This window comes from Nylanderia fulva, unplaced genomic scaffold, assembly GCF_048542155.1.
Source record: "Nylanderia fulva isolate GAGA-0341 unplaced genomic scaffold, ASM4854215v1 Scaffold51, whole genome shotgun sequence".
Classification (NCBI taxonomy): Eukaryota; Metazoa; Arthropoda; class Insecta; order Hymenoptera; family Formicidae; genus Nylanderia; species Nylanderia fulva.
In genome coordinates, this window is record NW_028190599.1 from 935,181 (window position 1) to 955,934 (window position 20,754).

At 31.4% G+C, this 20,754-nt stretch overlaps 1 protein-coding gene across 3 annotated transcripts in view; it reads right to left on the minus strand.

Moving 5' to 3' along the window:
• dsd (attractin-like protein dsd) overlaps nt 1-20,754 on the minus strand; it is a 34,083-nt gene that overhangs the window by 8,594 nt on the left and 4,735 nt on the right. The window contains exons 2-11 of one of the 3 annotated variants that reach the window (XM_029316508.2): nt 7,618-7,965; nt 6,108-6,289; nt 5,026-5,420; nt 3,686-4,284; nt 3,123-3,594; nt 2,488-2,896; nt 2,251-2,394; nt 1,973-2,122; nt 1,478-1,865; nt 393-627 (exon numbers count right to left, since the gene is read on the minus strand). In XM_029316508.2, coding sequence (XP_029172341.1) covers nt 393-627; nt 1,478-1,865; nt 1,973-2,122; nt 2,251-2,394; nt 2,488-2,896; nt 3,123-3,594; nt 3,686-4,284; nt 5,026-5,420; nt 6,108-6,289; nt 7,618-7,965 — 3,322 coding nt within the window. Of the gene's footprint in view, nt 1-392; nt 628-1,477; nt 1,866-1,972; nt 2,123-2,250; nt 2,395-2,487; nt 2,900-3,122; nt 3,595-3,685; nt 4,285-5,025; nt 5,421-6,107; nt 6,290-7,617; nt 7,966-20,754 lie in introns of all 3 variants that reach the window. The other 2 variants (XM_029316510.2, XM_029316507.2) reach the window with 2 other exon arrangements.

Here is a 20,754-nt window from a genome sequence, read left to right on the forward strand (position 1 = left end):
TATCTGTTTATTAAATTATTATTTCTTAATTACTTATTAAATAAATAAGGAATACTAATTTAAATATAACTTATGAAAAATTGAAGAACTTTCTGTAAAACTTACATAAGATCTTGATACTGAAATAGATCGTCAATCAAATTTTAATAAAAACTTAAATATTGTAAAGATATGTTACACGTATGTTTCTTAAATGCTAAATATAAGAGTAAAATGATCAAAAGATCAATTTTAAAAAATCCCTGAGAATGAGAATTCCCTGGTTTTTCAAGGTAAAAAATTCCTTGAGAAGAACCAGATTTTCAAAGTTTTTCCCGAAAGTATACACCTTAAATAAAGCAAAAATTACGTCCTATTTTGTTACGAATGTGAAAAAAAGGTATCGCATTTACCTTCTTTTTTTTACGGCAATTAAAATCGGTATCACCGTGTTCCAGATCTGTGCTGTCAATATCACGTCTCTCAATCTCCACTATAACTTGACTGAAAGCTCTGCTGGCCATCTGTTCCATCTCTAAGAAGAGCCGTTGTCTTCGTCGATACAGGTCATATTTCTGTTTGATCTTCCACAGAATGGCGGCTACCAATAGCAGAGCGAGAAAACACCTGTGTGGTGGCATGTAATCTCTAGTTTACAAGTAAGTACTGCCTGAGGCTCAACATGACAGAAAGAATATAGAAAATTTAGAAAAAATAAAGCGTTAGGCCAATAGATGTGTCGTCTCTCAAGATCTCTTCGCATAAAGAGATTGCGCTTAAAGATTTAACATAATTTTAATTTTTAATTCATATTAAAATGAGAAGAAAAATAAGAGCTAAACCGAATATGAAGTACCGTAAACAATTATTTATTATTCCTAATTCAACGACAAATAATAGACGTTTCGATCTTTCTATTGGTTTGGAAATGTCTATTATTTGCAATGTAAAGGCTTTTAAACGAGCAATTATGGATGACAATGAAAAATTAGTGTATTATATAGTGTATATATAATAAAAATTACAATAAATCATACAAGACGTTTCGTCACTTACTTGTGACTTCTCAATCGTACATCGTAACAAATACATATAATAATATTCAAAATTTACATCTTAACGCAATAATTGTCATATTAGCGAATGTGCTGTGAAACAGATTGTCCTTGTTCTTCCAAATATTTGCAATGCTCGGAAATAATTAATGTTCAATCTATGTTAACAATAGCTTACAGTTAAACCTTTATACTGATTTTCTTAAATATATATGAAAACTTGTTAAATTTTCATATTTCCATATTACAAGCTTTTACATTGTGAATAATTTTTATTTAATACGAGTCTGATTAGCACATGTTTTAGTCTATTATTTGTCTTCTCATTTTAATATTTATTTAGTAGTTCATATTTTCAAAGCTTTATTTTTAATATTATAATTATAATTTATTTTTTATTTTCAAACTAAAAATCATTTCAAAATCCAACTTATGATACTTACGTGCAGAATGTAATGAAAAACTGTTGTAGATTCAATTTGGAGTATTGAGAGAATGAGATTTGAATCCATACCGGTGGTTGAAAGTCATAAACATATACATAGAATGTGGTAAAAGTATTATTATCTTCGCTGCCAAAATTGTAATCCGCCTTGCTAAAGCGTTGCTTGTACATGGTCGTCGTGCAATTCGCGCCGAGCAACAGCGGCTTTTCCGGACTGTTTACTTTTTTGATGGTGATATTCATTTTAGCAAGTACGGAACACGTGATAGAGAATTCAGCATCGATATCGGCTTTTGGTGGTGAGTTTTTGAAATTAATGGCCCGATAATGACGATCCTCTTTTTTGCTTAAATTAAATGTAAACTGATAATCGATAGCTAAGTCATCTGAAACATAAATATACATAAAATGAGATACGTAAGATGGGTTACATGTATAGAAGGTGGAATATATTAATGGAATATAGGATAAAAAGCATATTTGATCGACTCACAAAAACAAGATCCTTTATTCGTAGGATCTCCATTATAAAGACCGGACACGTCACAACGTTCGCAGTGATCGCCAATAATGCCTTTGGTCGTGCAAAAACATTTGCCCGTTTCGCTTGTGCATTGCGTGCCTTGATTGTTGCAGGAGCAAGCTGTAATAATCACGCACAACAAGTGTTACATTCAATTGATTCTCTCTCTTTCTTTCTCACTCTCTCTTTCTCACTCGATCGTGACAATTACAAGAGATACCGTGGCATATAAAAAAAAAATTACATACGTTGACACATTGCTCCGTTAAGTGGACTTCCGTAGTACCCAGATATACATCTATCACAGTGTGGTCCATAAGTTAAGTTTCCACACGGCTGAATGCAGACGCTGCTGTTTGGAAGACACTTACTATGTCCGTTGCACTGACAGGCTGCGAAGATAAAAAACATATGAATTATAGTTAAACAATGCTTGATTACAAATAAATAAAGCATGGCACGATCAATAAAACAAACTCGCTTACTTGGACATGCTGTGAAGTACCAATGTTCGAACGGACACGTCTCTAAGGTCTTGGTACTGCTGGGACCACGAGCTCCGCCGGGCAGGCACATACCTTTCCCGGTGCCCGATCCATCATCGCACCAACCACATGCAGGGTCTGAACGGCAAGTGGCGCACGACAAATAAAAGCTGCACCAGTCCTTGCCAATCTCTGTTGGACGACACCTGGTATCCGTCGTAGTCCACTCACGGCACTGTCCATAGGGAAAACTGACCGAGTATGCATTCTTGTCCACGCACCTGTCCTCATTTTGACACCAGATGCAATCGCCTTCCGTGCAGTTGCGACACGTTGTATACTCTATACATGGATTATATCGGCACATTTCCGGATATTTTGGTAGAAGGATTGTGCTGTTGTCCACTGTCTGCTTTAGAAATTAATAAAATAACCATTATATTGGTTTGTTAATTTTTTAAAATTAAAATTGTTACACGACAAGATTAGATCAATAGATCATTTCATTTTTATTAAAATATAGTTTCAAAATTATATGCATTCGCTGTTTCTGAAATATTTAGAAAACTAATTGTATTCGAATATTCGTTTACATATTCTATAGAGCCAGCAAAATATTAAAATACGTATTGCACCTGAGTGCTCTGCCTAAGCATGCAACGCTCAGCGGTGACCCAAGACCATTGACAACGTGGATTAGCTTCGCAAGCGTGGCATGTGTACAGTAGCGCGCACTCGATACCACTCGACTCGCACTGCTTTAGATCCATAACAACAGGAGGCCTCGTAGTAGTCGTACTAGGTTGATGATCCCGACATTTTTCGTGCTGGCAACCCTTGTTGCACCAAACGCAATTATATGAAGTTTGCACACAGGAAGAGCAGTCGCCGAAAAGCTTACAAAGCTCTTCATGCGACGTCATTCCACGTGGCGGCGCGTTGTCTAAGCATTTCATATAAGTGTCATCGTCTTGATATTTCTTAAGCGTATGCCTCGTGATAGAAAGGCATCGACCGTCTTGTTTGTGCCACACGCATTTCGCACCTATTCTAGCGTTCAGGCACTGGTTCTGATTTGTCAATTGGTCACATTTGCCTGAGGTATACCTGTACAAATAAATGAATTTGAACATGTTATATATTTATATATATATAACATTTTTTGCCTTAGAACAAGATGCTGACAAGACAAAATTACCTCAACATGTCAGAGAGCATTTCACCATTAAAACCACCGTAGACGTACATCGACTTCTCGAAGACTGTCGCGCTGTGACCGTATCGCGGAAGATCGCCCATATCTCTAGGCATGATATACTGATGCCAGGTGTCGCATAGGACGTCGTAGCCGAGCGTGTCGGCTGAATAACATTGCGCACCGTGAGACTGTTGCGTATCGTTGTGCATATTACCACCAAACACCAACATCAGTCCGTCGGAAACAAAAGTAGCCGTGTGAAAGAAACGCGCCGACGGTGCCGCTGTGAGCAGACGCCATTCGTGATTATTGGGATGATATGAATACATTCGGTTGGTTAACACGTGCAAATTCAACGGCTCTGACACATAACCGCCGTATACATAGATGAGATTCGTGAGAGGATCGTAGGCGGAACTGTGGCCGTAACTGCCCTTCACCGGAAAACCGATCGTTTTGACAATGTTCCACTCGCGCGTACCCAAAGAATATTCCTGGACGGTGTTTAAGTAACCATAGTCCGGCGAAAAGCCGAATATCACAACCATTTTCTCCTTCTTGTCATGACTTTGCACTAAAGTCGCGGTATGCCCAGCTACCTGTAAAAAGACAGACATAAAGGTGTTATCGATATTATACTGAATTATAAAATACTATACTATAAGACCTAATTAAAAGTTAAAGAATAGGAGTCAACATCGATCAATATTATCGCTATAAAAATTAAAAATTGAAGAACTTCATCAAAAGATCCCGCACTAAATACATAGTATTTTGGTTTTCGAAATTAGTTTTTCTATGTTGTAACTTATTCTCTGAATAAAATATGTAATAGCCTCAAAACTAAAATATCGATAGTTATCGATAGAAATCAATAACTATCTATTATTTAGCTTTGAGCCTATTATATTTTTGTTCAGCAAATCATAAGTTACATGTGAGAAAATCAGCTGATTTTACCAGGATTCAATTTCATCTAGAATTTTATATAGGCTCAAAAATCCCGTCCTAATTATATAAAATTAAATCTTGATAAGATCAGCAAGTTTTCTCGTATGTTGTAGCTTATAATTTGCGAATTATTTTAGTGGCTATAATTCAGTAACTATCTAATATTTAGCTTTGAGGCTTTTACATCTTTTGTTCAGCAGGATATAAGCTACAACATATGAAAAAGATAATCAATTCCACCGAAAGCCAAAATGTATTTGGTATGGGGCCCTTTTCAACAATTAACGATTTAAAATTGCAAGATAAATAGTACTTATCATTTTATATAAATACAAAAAGAATATTTATTGCTTAAAAATAGATATTTTTTTCGGAGAAATTAAACGAACCTTCAGCGGGCCACACATCGTTCTGTTGTGACAGCTATTGTACACGGTGACGTTCTCCCAGACCTTGGCGGACACGTCGAACGCCCAGATCTCGTTGGTCATGGTGGAGTTTTGCAAGGCACCACCATACATGAATATCTTGTCGCCGAAGAGCACGCACGAGTGCGCGTATCGTGGCAACGGCGCGCGACCCTCGATGTGAGGCGTCTCCCAGACGTTGCCGTTATAATCATATACGTATATCATCTTGGCACGGTTGAAACTCTCGCCGCCAACCACGTACAGAGAATCTTTCCAGACGATAGAACAGTGACTGGCCGACCCATCCGGCGGCAAATCCTTGTACGTGATACTTTCCCAAAATCCACGATCGCCCTTTTGGCTGCAGTCTGCGCCTAAATCCCGGAAATCACGGATGTATGTAAATAGAGATTTATTTTATTCCGTTTCGAGTTCTCAAACGGAAACAGTTTGTGAAAAATTATATAGTGAATTTTTCCAGATTTATTCTAGATCGCCTAAATATATTTTACTATTTTGATATATATTGAACGAATATATATCGCATTTATTAATATGTTATCATTATGTGATGATTATAAATATAGATATGCGGTATATTAAACTTGAATATCGAATATCATAATCTTCGTTTCAATCATGATATTATTAATATTGCACGAAATTATTTGAGATGATATTACTAAATTGGATTTGTGTGTAAAATAATTGGGAATTTTTATGAATTTGTTTAGATCTTGTATTCATTTTTCGTACTAGTTATGAAGAGTAAAAATATCACAATAAATCTTATCTTTAGATAATCGCGTTATATACTCTGAATTTCTTGGAGTGGAATCTCACACAACCAAAACGGTATTATAGAATCTCATTCCTAAAAGAGTGGAATTTCACTCCAAAAGAATGAGATTCCACTCTTTTGGAGTGAGATTCCACTCCAAGAAATTTAGAGAGTATGGATTACAATTATTTTATTATTTACAGAGAGATCTCGACTTCGTCGTCAACTAAATCACACGATCGAGTCGAGTGATTTTTTTCTCATTTATTTATTTTCTTACCTTTGTAGCCGTTAAAGCAGTTGCACTGATGACGCTCGCGATCACACTCGCCCTGTCCATGAAGGAAGGAGCAATTGTTTGGGCATACCTGCGCATCGCAGGCTTCACCGGTCCACATGGCATCGCAGGTACACGTGCCTTCGATGCACACTCCATGGCCGGAACAGTCAATGTAGGAATATCTGGAAACGATGAGACATGTGTATGTACATAAAGTATCATTGAATCAATCTTAGTTTCGAAATGTCACCGTTAACGATCTCTAACGATATCGGTAAGTAAATGTACTCCTGTACTCTCCTCTACTACTATTTACTCAATCAAACATTAAGTGTTTACCTGTATCAATATTTCTCTATTGAAAAACGATTTGTGTTGGTGACAATCACGCGTTCTGATTAGATTCAATATTTCGAGATTACACGATTAGAAATGCAAACAGTTCTGTAAAGCATGCACCGTTACGTGTGAAATCTTGAATAATGAAACTGGAGTTAAATAATTTTTAACGATTATCATTCATTTTTACAAGTTAAAAATAGTGAAAAAGAGAGAGAAATTTCGAGGTAAAAAGAAATTTGTACTAGTTTCTCAGATGTCATGAAACCTAATGTTTGACAAAGTGCTAACTATATAATCTCGAAAATTGTTGTTGCTCCTCTCAATAGACTCGATAGACTGGTTTTTGTCAGGGACCTGTCCACTGATCGTCTTCTGATCACAGGTAACGTTATCAAACGTGACACAGATACGGTTACGCGTATTTCCTGCTCTCAGAGGAAGCTCGATAAAGTTTCTAAGTCGGGGGCGACCCAATTACGAATTATCGGTAGTTGTCATCCTGTGTAATCTCGGCAGTTTCTCTCTATCTCTTTATTACACATCTCTTTTGGATTTAACGTTATTTTTATCGAACATAGCAGATTCTACAAGATATCTTTTTTTAGGTAGATACATCTATCTCTCTTTCTCTCCCGCCACAAATTATGTACATATAATTCTGGTTCTGGTCAAATATCGCATTAAAACGTTATACGCGGATAATGTGAGTCACCCAGCACGTGTTAAATTATGTCTTTACTCGCTAAAAGCCACCATGTAATGACCGTTCGCGTTTTAAGGTCGGCCGATATTACGATCTATCAACTTGCACCGTAAATATAGAGATAAAACGTCCCGCTCCACTTTTTTTCCATCTCGCAAAAACCATTTTGCGAATAAAGCGATCAACCGCGCGTAACTTGCTGTGGTTATTTGTACCATCATCCAGAACGAAAGGCTGTTCGAAACCACTGATTTAATTTAATAGAAACCATTTGTAAAATGTGTCCGATTTGATCTCAGCGTATCTCCAATAATGAAAGAAATGTAGATAAAAAAAATATATATATATCCGTAACTTGTTTCCGCCAAAGAGAGAAATAAGCGGTATCGAGAAAATGAAGGAGAGGCAACGCGGACCTGATCGTCCTTAATTAAGTAGACCGCAGCCGGCGATGCTCGGACTCACCTGCTCGGACAAGCGTTGACTTTATACGTAATATTAAAGCCGCTCATATTGTACGCGACGTCGGAATAGAAGTGCAGCAACACGCTGCCGGATCGCGCTATTACTTCCGGCACGCGGCGTACGTGATAGCCGTCTTTGTGCATCAGGCCGGAGAAGACGGCTAATAGAGGTGCCTCGACACTGTCACCGTCGTAGATGTATAGATGATCCCAGGCGCATTCCGTTGCGAATTGCTCCACGTGCATCCGTATCTTGGTGTTCGGACTGCTCTCGATCAACCAGGAACACCTCACGTCCGCTGTGTAATTGCCGAAACCGTCGTGGATGATGCCAGTCCTCTCTGATAATCTGCCGAAAGAATCAAACAGATCGTAATTATATGAGCCACATCGACGCGAACATTTGAATTGTCAGTGTTGTGTAACTCAGAACCTTATCACAGTCTTAGTTAAATTGTAAAATAGGATTATCTTGCTGAAGGACGGTTTTGCGATATATTTTAATTACGTAGAATGGTGATAATAATGTGGTAAATTAGGATCTTATCAATACTTGGTTGGAAGAAACGGGGAAAAGAGAGAGGAAGGAAAAGAGAGATATGTTCATTTGAGAAAAAAATTGAAATAAGCTACACAAACTATAGTCTGCACAATATTATAGCGAGACTGGAATTTTAATAAAAAAGAAATTAATAATAAATTGCAGAAAATCTGCATAAAATTATATTTACGTTGTAGATAAATATAATTTACGCAGACTTTAATAATGTAAAGCTGTTTCAACTGTTAATTGTTAAAAATAGCTTTTGTTGTAAACAAGTAGAAGTACAAGTGTAGACACTAAAAAGTGGCGAACATATATCTTGTGAAATACGTAGGGTACAAAGTTCAGTGTTGAAGTACGCGGTTAAGAGATCTTTTCTCGATTTTCCACGTATATTTTTTATGACTTCATTCTATTCTCATCAGACGACAGCTAATGTGTGAATAAAAATTTTATGAATTCAATCAATCAATATCGCGTTTGTATGCGCAAACGAATAATCAAACATAATCTCAATAATCCAAGCAATCGCTTACATTATAATATTATACTGCATTATATTATGTTACATCGATATGCAGGCGGATGCAACAAGCGCGACGCGGAAGAGCGAAATCAACAGGGAATCATCGTCAACGAGAGAGCAGTCTATCTTCATTAATTGCTCCCTATTTTATTCCAGCTGGTGGCATGTCTATAATAAGGGAGATGTGAAATAGATCGAAAGACACCAGAACGCAAAACAACATTTGGTGTCCTTGACAGATCCAGATGAGATGAGAGAAAGTGTGATGCATTCTTAACGCTCAACACCTGCATTTCTGCGCTCAAATGCAAAAATATAAAGACAAGCGTGGCATGATTAAACAAGCGTAGTATGATTAAACAAGCGTACATGAAGAAGTATTAAGTTTGAAACGTCTAGAAAAAAAATCTAGAAAAAAAAGGAATTTAATCTAAATATATAAGAAAAGTTCTTCTGTGTATCTGAGATTTATATTTAGTTACTTATTAGTTTTTTATATCTTTTTTCAGTAATAAAAACAATCTACATCAATCAAAAAAGATTATATTTTGCTAGGTGAGCTTATTTTTGCATTGAAAAGCCATGCATATAGATTACTATTAGTATTAATTCTGATTTTTCGATTCCAAAATATTAAAAGGAGTAATAAATGAGATTTTAAAATAAGCATGTAAAAATGTTATATACTAAAATAACAGGATTAAAATAAATGCTATACTAAAATAATCAGGAATGTATAAAATGAATGTCCAAACCCATTTAAAATAGAAATGCAAAATAGTTCCCCATTTGAAAATATAAAAAATGCAAACTGTATCTTCAACACCCATTTAGAATAGAAAATAAAAAATAGGCATTTTTAAATTGTTTTTAAAAATAATGATTTTTTTAAATATTTACATTCTAATTCTGTATTGAATTTTTATAAACTTTATATATATGTAGATATTTTTAATATAGACAAAAAACAAAAATTATACATTTATATATATGTGTGTGTGTGTGTGTGTGTGTGTGTGTGTGTGTGTGTGTGTGTGTGTGTGTATTTACATGTAAAATTATAAAAAATGTTGATTATTCTTTATAGACATTTACTTAATGGCTTCTTTAATAACATTTTGATTGTTATACGTACATATTATTGATATCTCAATAAATTTTTAGTTTGTAAGAAAAATATATTTAAAATAAAAACTGGAGAAAAAAAACCATTAAATTTAATTTAACGTAAATATAAAATAGTTTTAAAGCATGTATTTTAAATTTAAAATATAAAATAGGCATATTTATTTTATATTTCCATTTTAAATCCATCTATTTCAAATAATGCACATCCATAAAAATAATAGAATCGTTTCCAATGCTTAGTCAATCGCGATTTTATCAGAAATAATAAATAAAATAATACTCAATGTCGTGTTAACACATTAAAGAAATATTAATAAAAGTAAATTAAGAAAAATACAATACATTAATCAACAATATAGAAAAATATATCTAATACAATTTTAAAAAAATAAAACGAAGTTAGATTGTTAGATGTTAACTGCGCGGAATAAAAACGCACTCAAAACACCTGCACTTTTAAGTAAGACGTTTACAACCACAAACAACGTGTGACGACAGAGGATGTGCAACTACGACAAAGGAATAACAATATGTTACATAAAAAGAATACAACTTTCGTGAAGATGCATCTGCAGTAGCAATAAATCGACAACAAATATCATACATGTCGATATTTATGCTATTTATGTGGTATTTACATACACGAAAAGAATTTTTTTTTTAAATTTACCCTGATAAACATAGTAATCGTGAGACAATATGGTATTGAATCAATTTTATAAGAGCGTTTCTGATTAATAAAATAAGATATAAAAAATTTCCAAATTTCTGATTAATATTTACCACAATAAATAATATTAATACATTAAAAAAATTTGATAACTTGATTAAACCTTTCAACTAAATCACTATTTTATTAATTAAACATATAAGTATTAGTATTTAAGTCAAATATAGGTTTTGTGTATTAGATTTAATATATTATATTTAATTAAAATATTTTTATATATATGTTTAATTAACAAAATAATATTTATTTTATAAAATAATATTTAGTTGAAAGATTTAGTCAACAATTTTTTTCATCGTATGTACATAGTAAATTTTACTATATACATAGTAAAATTAATCTAACGTATTTTATATCTTTTGTGACAGATATATTCATATTTTTTATTGTAGTAAATATTAATCAGAATAACTTTTAAAATTCTTTCAATATCATATTGTCCCACAATTACTATGATTTTCAAAATAAATAAATAATAACAATAAATTCTAACAATAAGAATAAATTCTCCTCTGTATATGTACATAATGCATATAGAATATGCGCGTAATAATATTATGCAATTCTCATGATTAATTGCGATTAAGTACGATTTTTTATTAAGTATATTTTTATTATTTTACCTTTGTGAATAATTTTGCGTTACATAAATATAGAGAATATTTCAGAAGTTTCTTTTGCAAATAGATAAATTGAGAACAATGGCCGTATTGTCAAGACATCGATAATCCTCAAACTGCTGACAATTAAAAACACAGGTGGCTTTAAAAATAGTTTTAATGAGATAGCACAACGCGCATAGAGTACGTTTTTATCTGTCAATAACCATTTCCGCGACAGATGAGTTCGCCTTTTTCGCGTTGAAAACTTCCAAGTTATGGAACAAGAATGCTATATATCCGTTTGTATTGAGAAAGATATCTATGACAATAATAATTAAAACTTGTTATATAAACATAAAATGCGACTTACAAGATTTTTGCACTTTTAAGATGCTCATGTCATTACCATTACATATTTTTTTAACATATAAGTTTTTACGTCGTAAATGTTTAATATTTGTGTAAAATATTCGTTCAATATCTTATTTAAATGTAATCTGGTTATTATTATGTATATTATTAATATAAATTTAATTTAATTTATTTTAATTTAATTTATTAAATAATTTATTAAATTTATTAAATTAAATTAAGATAAGCACTTTACACAAATGAGATATTCAACAAATATTCTATATTAATGTTAAACGTTCGCAACGTAAAAAATTATATGTCGAAAAAATATATAATAGTAATGACACGAGCATTTTAAAAATGCAAAAATCTTGTAAGTCGCATTTTTTTGTGTGAATAAAATTATTATTAAAATAGATTATCATTATTACATTAATAAATCAAGTTTATTACATTAACTTGCTTTAAAAAATACCATAATTCTCAAAAAGAATTAAATTTTCGAATAAAATAAAGCGAACATTAATTTTATTGTTTAAAAATAAAACCCATATATATATATATATATATATTTGTATATCTTTTTTGTATATCTTTTTTGTATATATCTTATTTGTATATATTTATATATCTTTTTTCCGTTCTATGTTAGGATATAATGTAATCAATTTCGACAGAAAGTAAATAAAACATTTCACTAATATGCCACGAAAAATTTCGAAAGAAAAACAAAGGCGATATAAATAAGATCGTAGATTACGCCTTCGTCGAGAATTACACGATACGCAATATTGCAAAGTTGCAACACAGTTGTTGTAATAAACATTCGAAGAAATTGTACTGAAAGTTAGATCGAAATGAAAAAACGTATATTATGTATATGTAATGGCGGAAGACTGAACACGCGATTGTAAACTCAGAATAAAAGAATTTTCTCACTTTTATAAATAACAGCTGATTAATCACTAGCAAGAGGAAAATCAAATACTTTTAAAACTTGCAAAACTCTTTGTCATCTACGATGTAAAATAAAGAGCATTTTTGCCATTAAAAAATTGTTTACAATCAAAAATCAAAATAATAAAATTATTAGATAAAATATTAAACAAATAAAAATACTAGATAAAAATTATTATAATATAAATATAAATAAATAATGACAAATATATAAATATAATATAATATCGATATAAATGAAAGCATTTATTTGAATGATAAGATATATTGATAAATAATAAGATATTTAACGTGAGATAAAAGAAAGCTCTTGTCGCACAAGTATAAGATAATCTTCTTCTGATTTTATAATCTTTTTAAAATGTGCAATTACGATACAGAGATATGATCTACATAATAAATCCCATTCAAAATTATCTATAATGAGAATTTCAAGTGGATTAAAATGTAAAATGATTTATTTTAGATTTCCGTCAAGTATTAACGTGCAGTTATCAGTGCCACATATGGCCATACAAAAAATGCCTCGTCTTATTAAGAGCGCCTCATAAATATCACGATTAGAAATTAACGAGCTTCATTCATGAACACAGAATCTTTGTCATTTCTTTGTAATGATCAACAAGTCGGATGAGTCACATTCGACATTAAGTTCGATGACCGATGGGTTTATTCTTTATTCAAAGTCGAACGATATAAACAACATAAAATTCATGCAAGTTGAAAGACGACGTATATAGTCATCGACGAATAAATTTGCTTATCGTTACATAAATTTCTATTCATATATAAATGTCATCATCAACTCTTTCTAACGAACAAAATTGATCTTAAAATCGTTCTCTTTTCAAACTGCAAATAAGTCAATTTAAAACACGATATAAACAAATCGCAGAACTTCTTTCTGTTACCAATATAATTAATCTTACGAAAAACATGATTATTCGTCGTAATATTACGAATGGTCGAATAATATGTAGAATTCAAATTAAGATGAAAATACTGTATTGAATGCACTTATAATTTTAGAGGAGAAGATTAAAATAAAGCAGTTAAACCTGGAACAAAGACTCGAATAAATGTGTTGCTACGAGACATACTTTAGATAATCTCCGTGAAAGTTCTCGCGAATCTCTACTTACGTAACTATATAACGAAGGTGTGACGATCAAACAAGACTAAAAATAAGAGTTGAGGCAAATAAAGAAGACAATAAAAAGTTTGACATCGAGTCAAAAAACGAAAAAAAAAGGAAAAATATATTTGAACAAAAGAGGTATACTTAGCGAGAAATATGATTTGATTCCGATTTCGAGACTTCGAAAGACGAAAGACCAGATTTTACGGCGATGTCACGGCTATTAAGTTGCATCCACTTGCATTTAATGCGCCGTAATAACCCAGAGAATTTTATCGAAGATGTTCAAACAAGAGAAATTATTGGAGAAAAACGATTTTCTTAGTATAACCATAAAAATAAAATTTATTTAAAAATGTAAAATAAAACAAATAAAAATGCGTATACATTGCGCTTACTAAGATTTGTATATGTTACGCAAAGAGAGCACCCCCCGTAAGTAATTAAATTTCATTTGTTCATATTACATGGGTATGAAAAAAATGATAATAGCTTTTCAAGCTTTTTTATAACTCTGCGGAATTAAAAAGCCGGGATTTTTAAAAGTACACAGAGAAAAAAAATAAAACTTTAAAGTAAAGCTATGCTCTGTGCTCCCAAATTTATGACGTTTTACTTGAAACGAGCACACATTTGCTCGTTTAAAGAGAATAAAGAAAAAAGCAACAAGAATGTGACAAAAAGTACAACTGAAAAGAGCAAACTTAATGAATGCTCGTTAATAAAATTGTCATAATAAGAATTTTTCAATGTGTTAACTGTGTCGTTGAATGTGTGTTTAGTTGAAACCCTGTTATAAAGTGATTATTTTGAAAAGCGATTTCAAACAATCATTTATTCAATTTCAAAAATCAATTAAAAGTTTCTCACGTTTTACATCAAGTTTTACATTATATTGAATAAAATTTTGTTTAAAGAAAGTATACATACACACATTTTCATATTAAAAAAAAGTTATTAACTTAACTAAATCGTTCAATAATTATTATTTTATTAATTATACATATAGATGTATTTAAATTAAACAACATATTAAATCTAATGGAACATGTTTTGACTTAAATATTTATGTTTAATTGGCAAAATAATAATTAGTTGAACGATTTAATCAAGTTAACAACTTTTTTTCAGTGTATATATTTTATATATAGAATTTCTACATGTTTTTATATTTATATATATATATTATTTTTAATTTAATAAATTCTACATATTTTGAAGTCTACATCAAAATAATAAAATAATTTCTGCAAATTAAAAAAAGTAATTCATAATAGAGTAGAGGATGAATATTTTATTAAAAATTTTTATTAAAATGTTATAACACGTTTTCTAATTATCCCAGCAATGTTAAATTCTATGAATTAAATTTTTAAATTTTACAAACAATGTACAACAATGTTTCCTAATTTTTTCCAAGAAATGATTCAGTTAAAGACTTCATGCTTCAATAGAAAGTTAATATCTAAAAATAAATTCATGTATATTTCATAAAAAATAGGATTTTTATTTTTCATGTTACTCATATTAAATATTCAAATTTTTAATAAAGGCTTAATTAGTAAGTTACTCACTTTTATCTCTCATTTAATAGATCTTAAGTGAATTACTTTGAAACGCACTTTAAAAAGCTGCCTCATGGCGCAGAAGTTACTTGCTATAAATTTTCATAGAAAAATATCATTTAAAATTTTTTTGAGGGCAAAATTCCCATTTTGCCGATTCTCATTTTTATTTTCTGCGATAAGTCTTGCGAAAGTTTCATCACGAAAATCATAAAGACGGCATAACACCGTTTGCGAGACGCCGGGGCGTGGAGTTCATAAAAATCGCGAATTCTACCGGTTCTCAATCCGGTTTTTATTAGCGTCGGCCAGCGTGAGCGTAATTAAAACTAATATACCGGCGCAGGATAAAATTTTTCAAGAGAGAACAGTGTAAAATTAATATTTTTTTCCGTCAAAAACTGGCTGCGCGCAAGCGCCGAAGAAGATAATCTTCTGTTTATAAAATCAGAATGTTTATCGATTTTAAAAATTGAAAAACCATAATCGTGCTATAACAATCCCTAAAAATTTTTCGTGATCTTTATTCGTAAACAAATGAAACGTAATAATTGACATAATCTAATTTTTCTTCACGCACAGTATCGGAAATTGAACGCGTATTTCGATTTTAATCCTCGCTTCACGTCTACCAACTAGTTTTGTCGTGTTACATCGGATAAAATAAACGGTACGTTGGATAAAATAAAGAACCCACGCAAAGGTTCCTCTCAAGAAACAATAAAAGTTGCTGCTCGGCGTCAGCGGAATGTGCGTTCATTTAATTGTCGTATATATTGCGAGACCAATATTGAAGAATTCAACTCCCGGCAATTTCAACATGCAATGTGCCATAATCACATTGTTGGAAATTAAATTTAAAATGATGATTAGTTTGAAAGGGATCTTTGCATTATATAATATATATCCTCTATGTTCCTCTATAGTAAATATATATGCCATTAAAACAAGATTTCAAAAATGCATGTACTTTAATGTGCCACGTTTAAAGAAAAAGATGTAAAAAATATATTTAAATATGTTTTAAATAAATTATTAATTATTATCTCATAAATTAATCGTAATTATATTTGTAATATACTCATACGATATATACTCATTAGCCATACTTTGTCATCAATATTGCAAGACACAAGCAAAACAGCTATTGAGAAACGGTATGAAAAATGGTACTATGTGAAGGATCACTTGCATTCGAACAATAAAAAAAGAAATAATCTTTTATTTAAACTGAAAGCATAGCTTGGTTCGTTGTACGAACAAGTGTAACGAACCTGTCAATAAATATGTATTGTCATGCACTTCGAATACATCGATAAAACGCATTGAAATGCAAGTACATAACTTTTCCGTACAGACCGGTTGTGCTTCATGAAAAAAGAAACAAAAAATATGAATGACAACATGTGCTCGCAAAGATAATTCAATTTTAACGTGCCGTGACCACGAGAATAACGAGTCTACGTTTGATAGAAAGAGTCATCATCGCTATGTTCCAGTCTACTTTTATGTCAATTCCTCTGAAAAGGAAAATGTTTTCATTTTAACGCGGAAATTTTAGACAAAAAGTTGACCGAAAAATTTTTATAAATGCTAAAATTTATTATAAATTTGTAGAAAATGTTTTTTTATGATATAATTGAATTTTTTTTTTAAACAATTTTTTAAAACAAAATTTATTATAAATTTGTAGGAAATGTTTTTTTATAATATAATTGAATTTTTTTTTAAAACAATTTAGAGTAAAGACAATTTTATTCTTGTAATATTTTATTCTTATAAATCTTAAACTATAAAAAAGCTAATTGTAAGTACTTTGAAATATGATAAATATTTTTTTGTTACCAGTAAATTTTATTTCATAATAGATCGATTTTCGAGCTGTGAGAGATACAACATCCCTCAGTTACGTCAATTTCTGTTGTCGGGAGAATCTTGAGATTTTTGTGCTACCTGCAGAGCTCGTTTCGAAATTTGATCGATTTCGTTATGGACGAAGAGGAATCAGATACGACGGATCAACAGACGAAAGACTCTCGTCCGGATCGAGAGAGGAGGCTTTATGGCCGAGGTGACATTTGGAACGCTTTCCAATTTCGCTTCGGAGTCTATCCACCTCGTGAGAGACGACACGTAACAGTTTTGCGGACGTGGCTATGGTCGACGAAACTCGGGTCGCAAACACGATTAACCCCAAACTACTCACGTCGGGGTCGGGTTCGCGCGTATCTTTACGTTAGGAATGAGAGAAAAAACGTGCGGAGAAACGAAGAAACTTCGATACTGAAAAGCTCTATAGTAAAGAATACGACCGACATTAATTGTAAGGCACTTCAAGGTACAAGTCTCTCGAGAGAGAGATACCTCACGTATATATCTCATGGTATAGAATTTAATGACACGGCATATATATACGCTATAATTATGCGCTTTAATCATCACTTTCCCAACATGTCTCCTGTCATCTTAAGATATTCGGTGCGCTCTCACATTCTTAAACGTATCTTTTTATTCAGACACGCATTAAATTTCAGGATAACCGAGTAGCCTTGCAACGAAGCGGCAAGGTTTCAAACAGAGATAAGTGATAATAAATAATAGATAACAAGTAGCAAAGTAAACGTGATTTGAACTATGCTTACGAAAGTATTTTAACAAAGTGTTAGAGAGTATACAATATTGTGCTTTAACTCTTGCCAAATTATATGTATTGTAGAATACTATCGCAAAGTTTACTTTTCTTTCACAATTGATAGGTAGAAAGTGTTACACATGTTGTAAAATAGTTATCTTATCAACCTTTATATCGATCTACACTTTATTTAATCTTCCTACTTATTCCTGTGATTAAATGCCTTATCTAATCAAGATATCTTGCAGATAAGGTACTTCATGCAGATTTATACAGGAAATATGAAATAATATATGTACTTAAAATATTATAGATAAATCTGAAGTGTGCTTATGTTAGATAATAATTGAACATTGTATTAAACAACGGTATAAAATGTTTCACTATTTTTCTCTTATAATTAATCTAATCAAAAGAAAAATTGATAGCTGATTCAACATGAATAACAATTTGTCATTTATAGACAAGTGTACATTATAATTTAGATAAATTAGCAAACAAAATCTTATTCTTCAATTAATTTCAAATCTTGATGAATCTTAACGTAGATCAGTAATTTGAACTTTAATAATAAAAAAGCAATATAAAAAATTAAAAATAATTATGACATCTCTATATTATTTTTACTAATTATTTCTATTTATTATTGCAAATAACAAATTTATTAAAAATTTATATTTGCGCTAAAAATAAAATCCAATCAAATATAATTACGCCCCCAACGACATAAAGTCGTTTGTTTGAATATTCACGCGAATATCGATCTGTGCTTTAATATATAAATAAGAACGATGGTTTCTGGGATTGCGATGTTTACTATTAAAGAAAAGTATTAAGCTACGTGACGTATCAGATTGAATCGTATCAATATACACAGCAAAACATGCAGAGCGTGATTTATCAATTCCTCTGATTGATTTTAGAGAAATAATAGATTTAAGCGAGAAATGTGAATACCATTGAATCTTCTTTCGTTCGTAACTTATTAAAAAAGAGAGAAATGATTTTATATTTAAAATCAAATCCTTATATTGTATTTTTTTTCAAAATAATAGAATTTACGACAAGAATATTATAGAGAAGTAAATAAAATGGTACACACAATTTTTACACTTTAAGCATTTTTTTACAATTTAGTATTTTTGAGATACTATTCACACTTGAAGCACATCTCACTCTGTATATGCATCGCTACTATATTTGTGCATAAGTCGCCGCACATGCTCGGACAAGAGCGAAGTCTCATAGAGAAGATAGCGCATGAGAGTGGGTAGAGTTATGCATAATGTAACACGTGGTATGAAACAAAACGCCTTCTCCATGATAACAGAATCGATGCGCGGAGGATACGGCTGGAAATTAAGAGAAGGCAAGCTGCAAAGGCGAGAAAGCAAAATTATATTTAACGATGAAATTATGAACAATGGAAGACATTTGTCAATACTTGGAACGAATGAATATTATTTTATTACGCAGTAGTCTCGTCACAGTAGTAATATCGTTGAATAAAAAAATATTCTTGGCAAGTAATAATATTCTTCTAGTGCCTAATAAGAAGAAAAGAGAACGAGAGAGATGAAAAGTTTAATATATTCGCTACAAGCACATAAGAACTATACATATATATATATATATGCATGCGCATGTAATAATCTCGCGTAGTGCATAGTTAGAATGGAAAGTTCGTTGGCATAATTTGTTACTAGCAATTTTTTTACAATAATATATATGTAACAAGAAATGTGTGATTTCATATGACGAGAAAGGCGCGTAGATAGCGTAAACGCATAAAATGCATTTTTTTGCAAACTTCCTGCATGGTTCAATAAAATTCCGTAGCGATATTCATGTATAAAAACTGGGTAATTATTTCTTTATTATTTCTTAGATTTATATAAATATTATTTTAAAAAATTGTGTATACATCTTATCAGCTATAAAGTTTCTTTTGGATTTCCTCATTCCAATGTTAAATAATCCGGAAAAAAAATCAAAACAAAATGCTGAAGTCAGTAAAATTCAAGAGAACGAATTTATATCTAGTAAGAACTTTTGCCTCGACCGACAGAAAATCCGAAGCCTTTGATATTCTATGCACGTCAGTAAAATACTGTATTTTGCATACGGTTAAAAATATCGAGCTGTTCGCGAGATACACAAAAGTCTCGAAAGCTAGTGTCAGACTATGCGTATTCGCAATGTGTGATTCATGAATTATATTAAAGTAATCTGATTGGTCGAATTTTGCAATTGTTATCCAGGAATTATGAGCGAATCGCAAATAGTCTGGCGCCAGCTGAAAAGATACAAGATATAACGTAGATTTGTAGATGATTAAAGCGAGTTAAAATGATTCAGATGACTGTTGATTCGCAAGCACGCACGGCTCTAATTAAATTCTCGGCTTAATATGATATTGCTAATGAATAATTAAACGATATTATCATGTCAGCAATGATCGCGACATAGCTATTCACATCGGGAATCAAACGAAATAACATGTGTATGTGAAGCTGACATATTATTTCATAGAAGATCATAAATAATTAAGAGTTCTGGCTTTATTTTTAATAGTTCTAGAGTTTTTGATAATTGGAGCAAATAGTTCTGACAATTAAACAAAAAAAATTCCTAAGGATAAACTGATATACCAACTTAACGCAGCATATCACGTTGTCCTACATTTTTCTTATCAATAACTGTGCAAAAAATATTTATAATTTTGCCACTAAATAAATATTTACCACTAATAAATAATAGAAATAGGAAGTTTGTTTTCTTCCTATTTTATGAATATTTTTTTATAATATATAAATCGTCTTATATTTTTTCAAACAAAATTGCGGTTTAAGTTTGTCAAAAGCTAAAAAACTTTTTATAAAATATAAAATTTAGTATTTTCGATTAAATAAATATATCTCAATAGCTTCTCTTTATTATTAAAAAAGAGAAAATTTATATA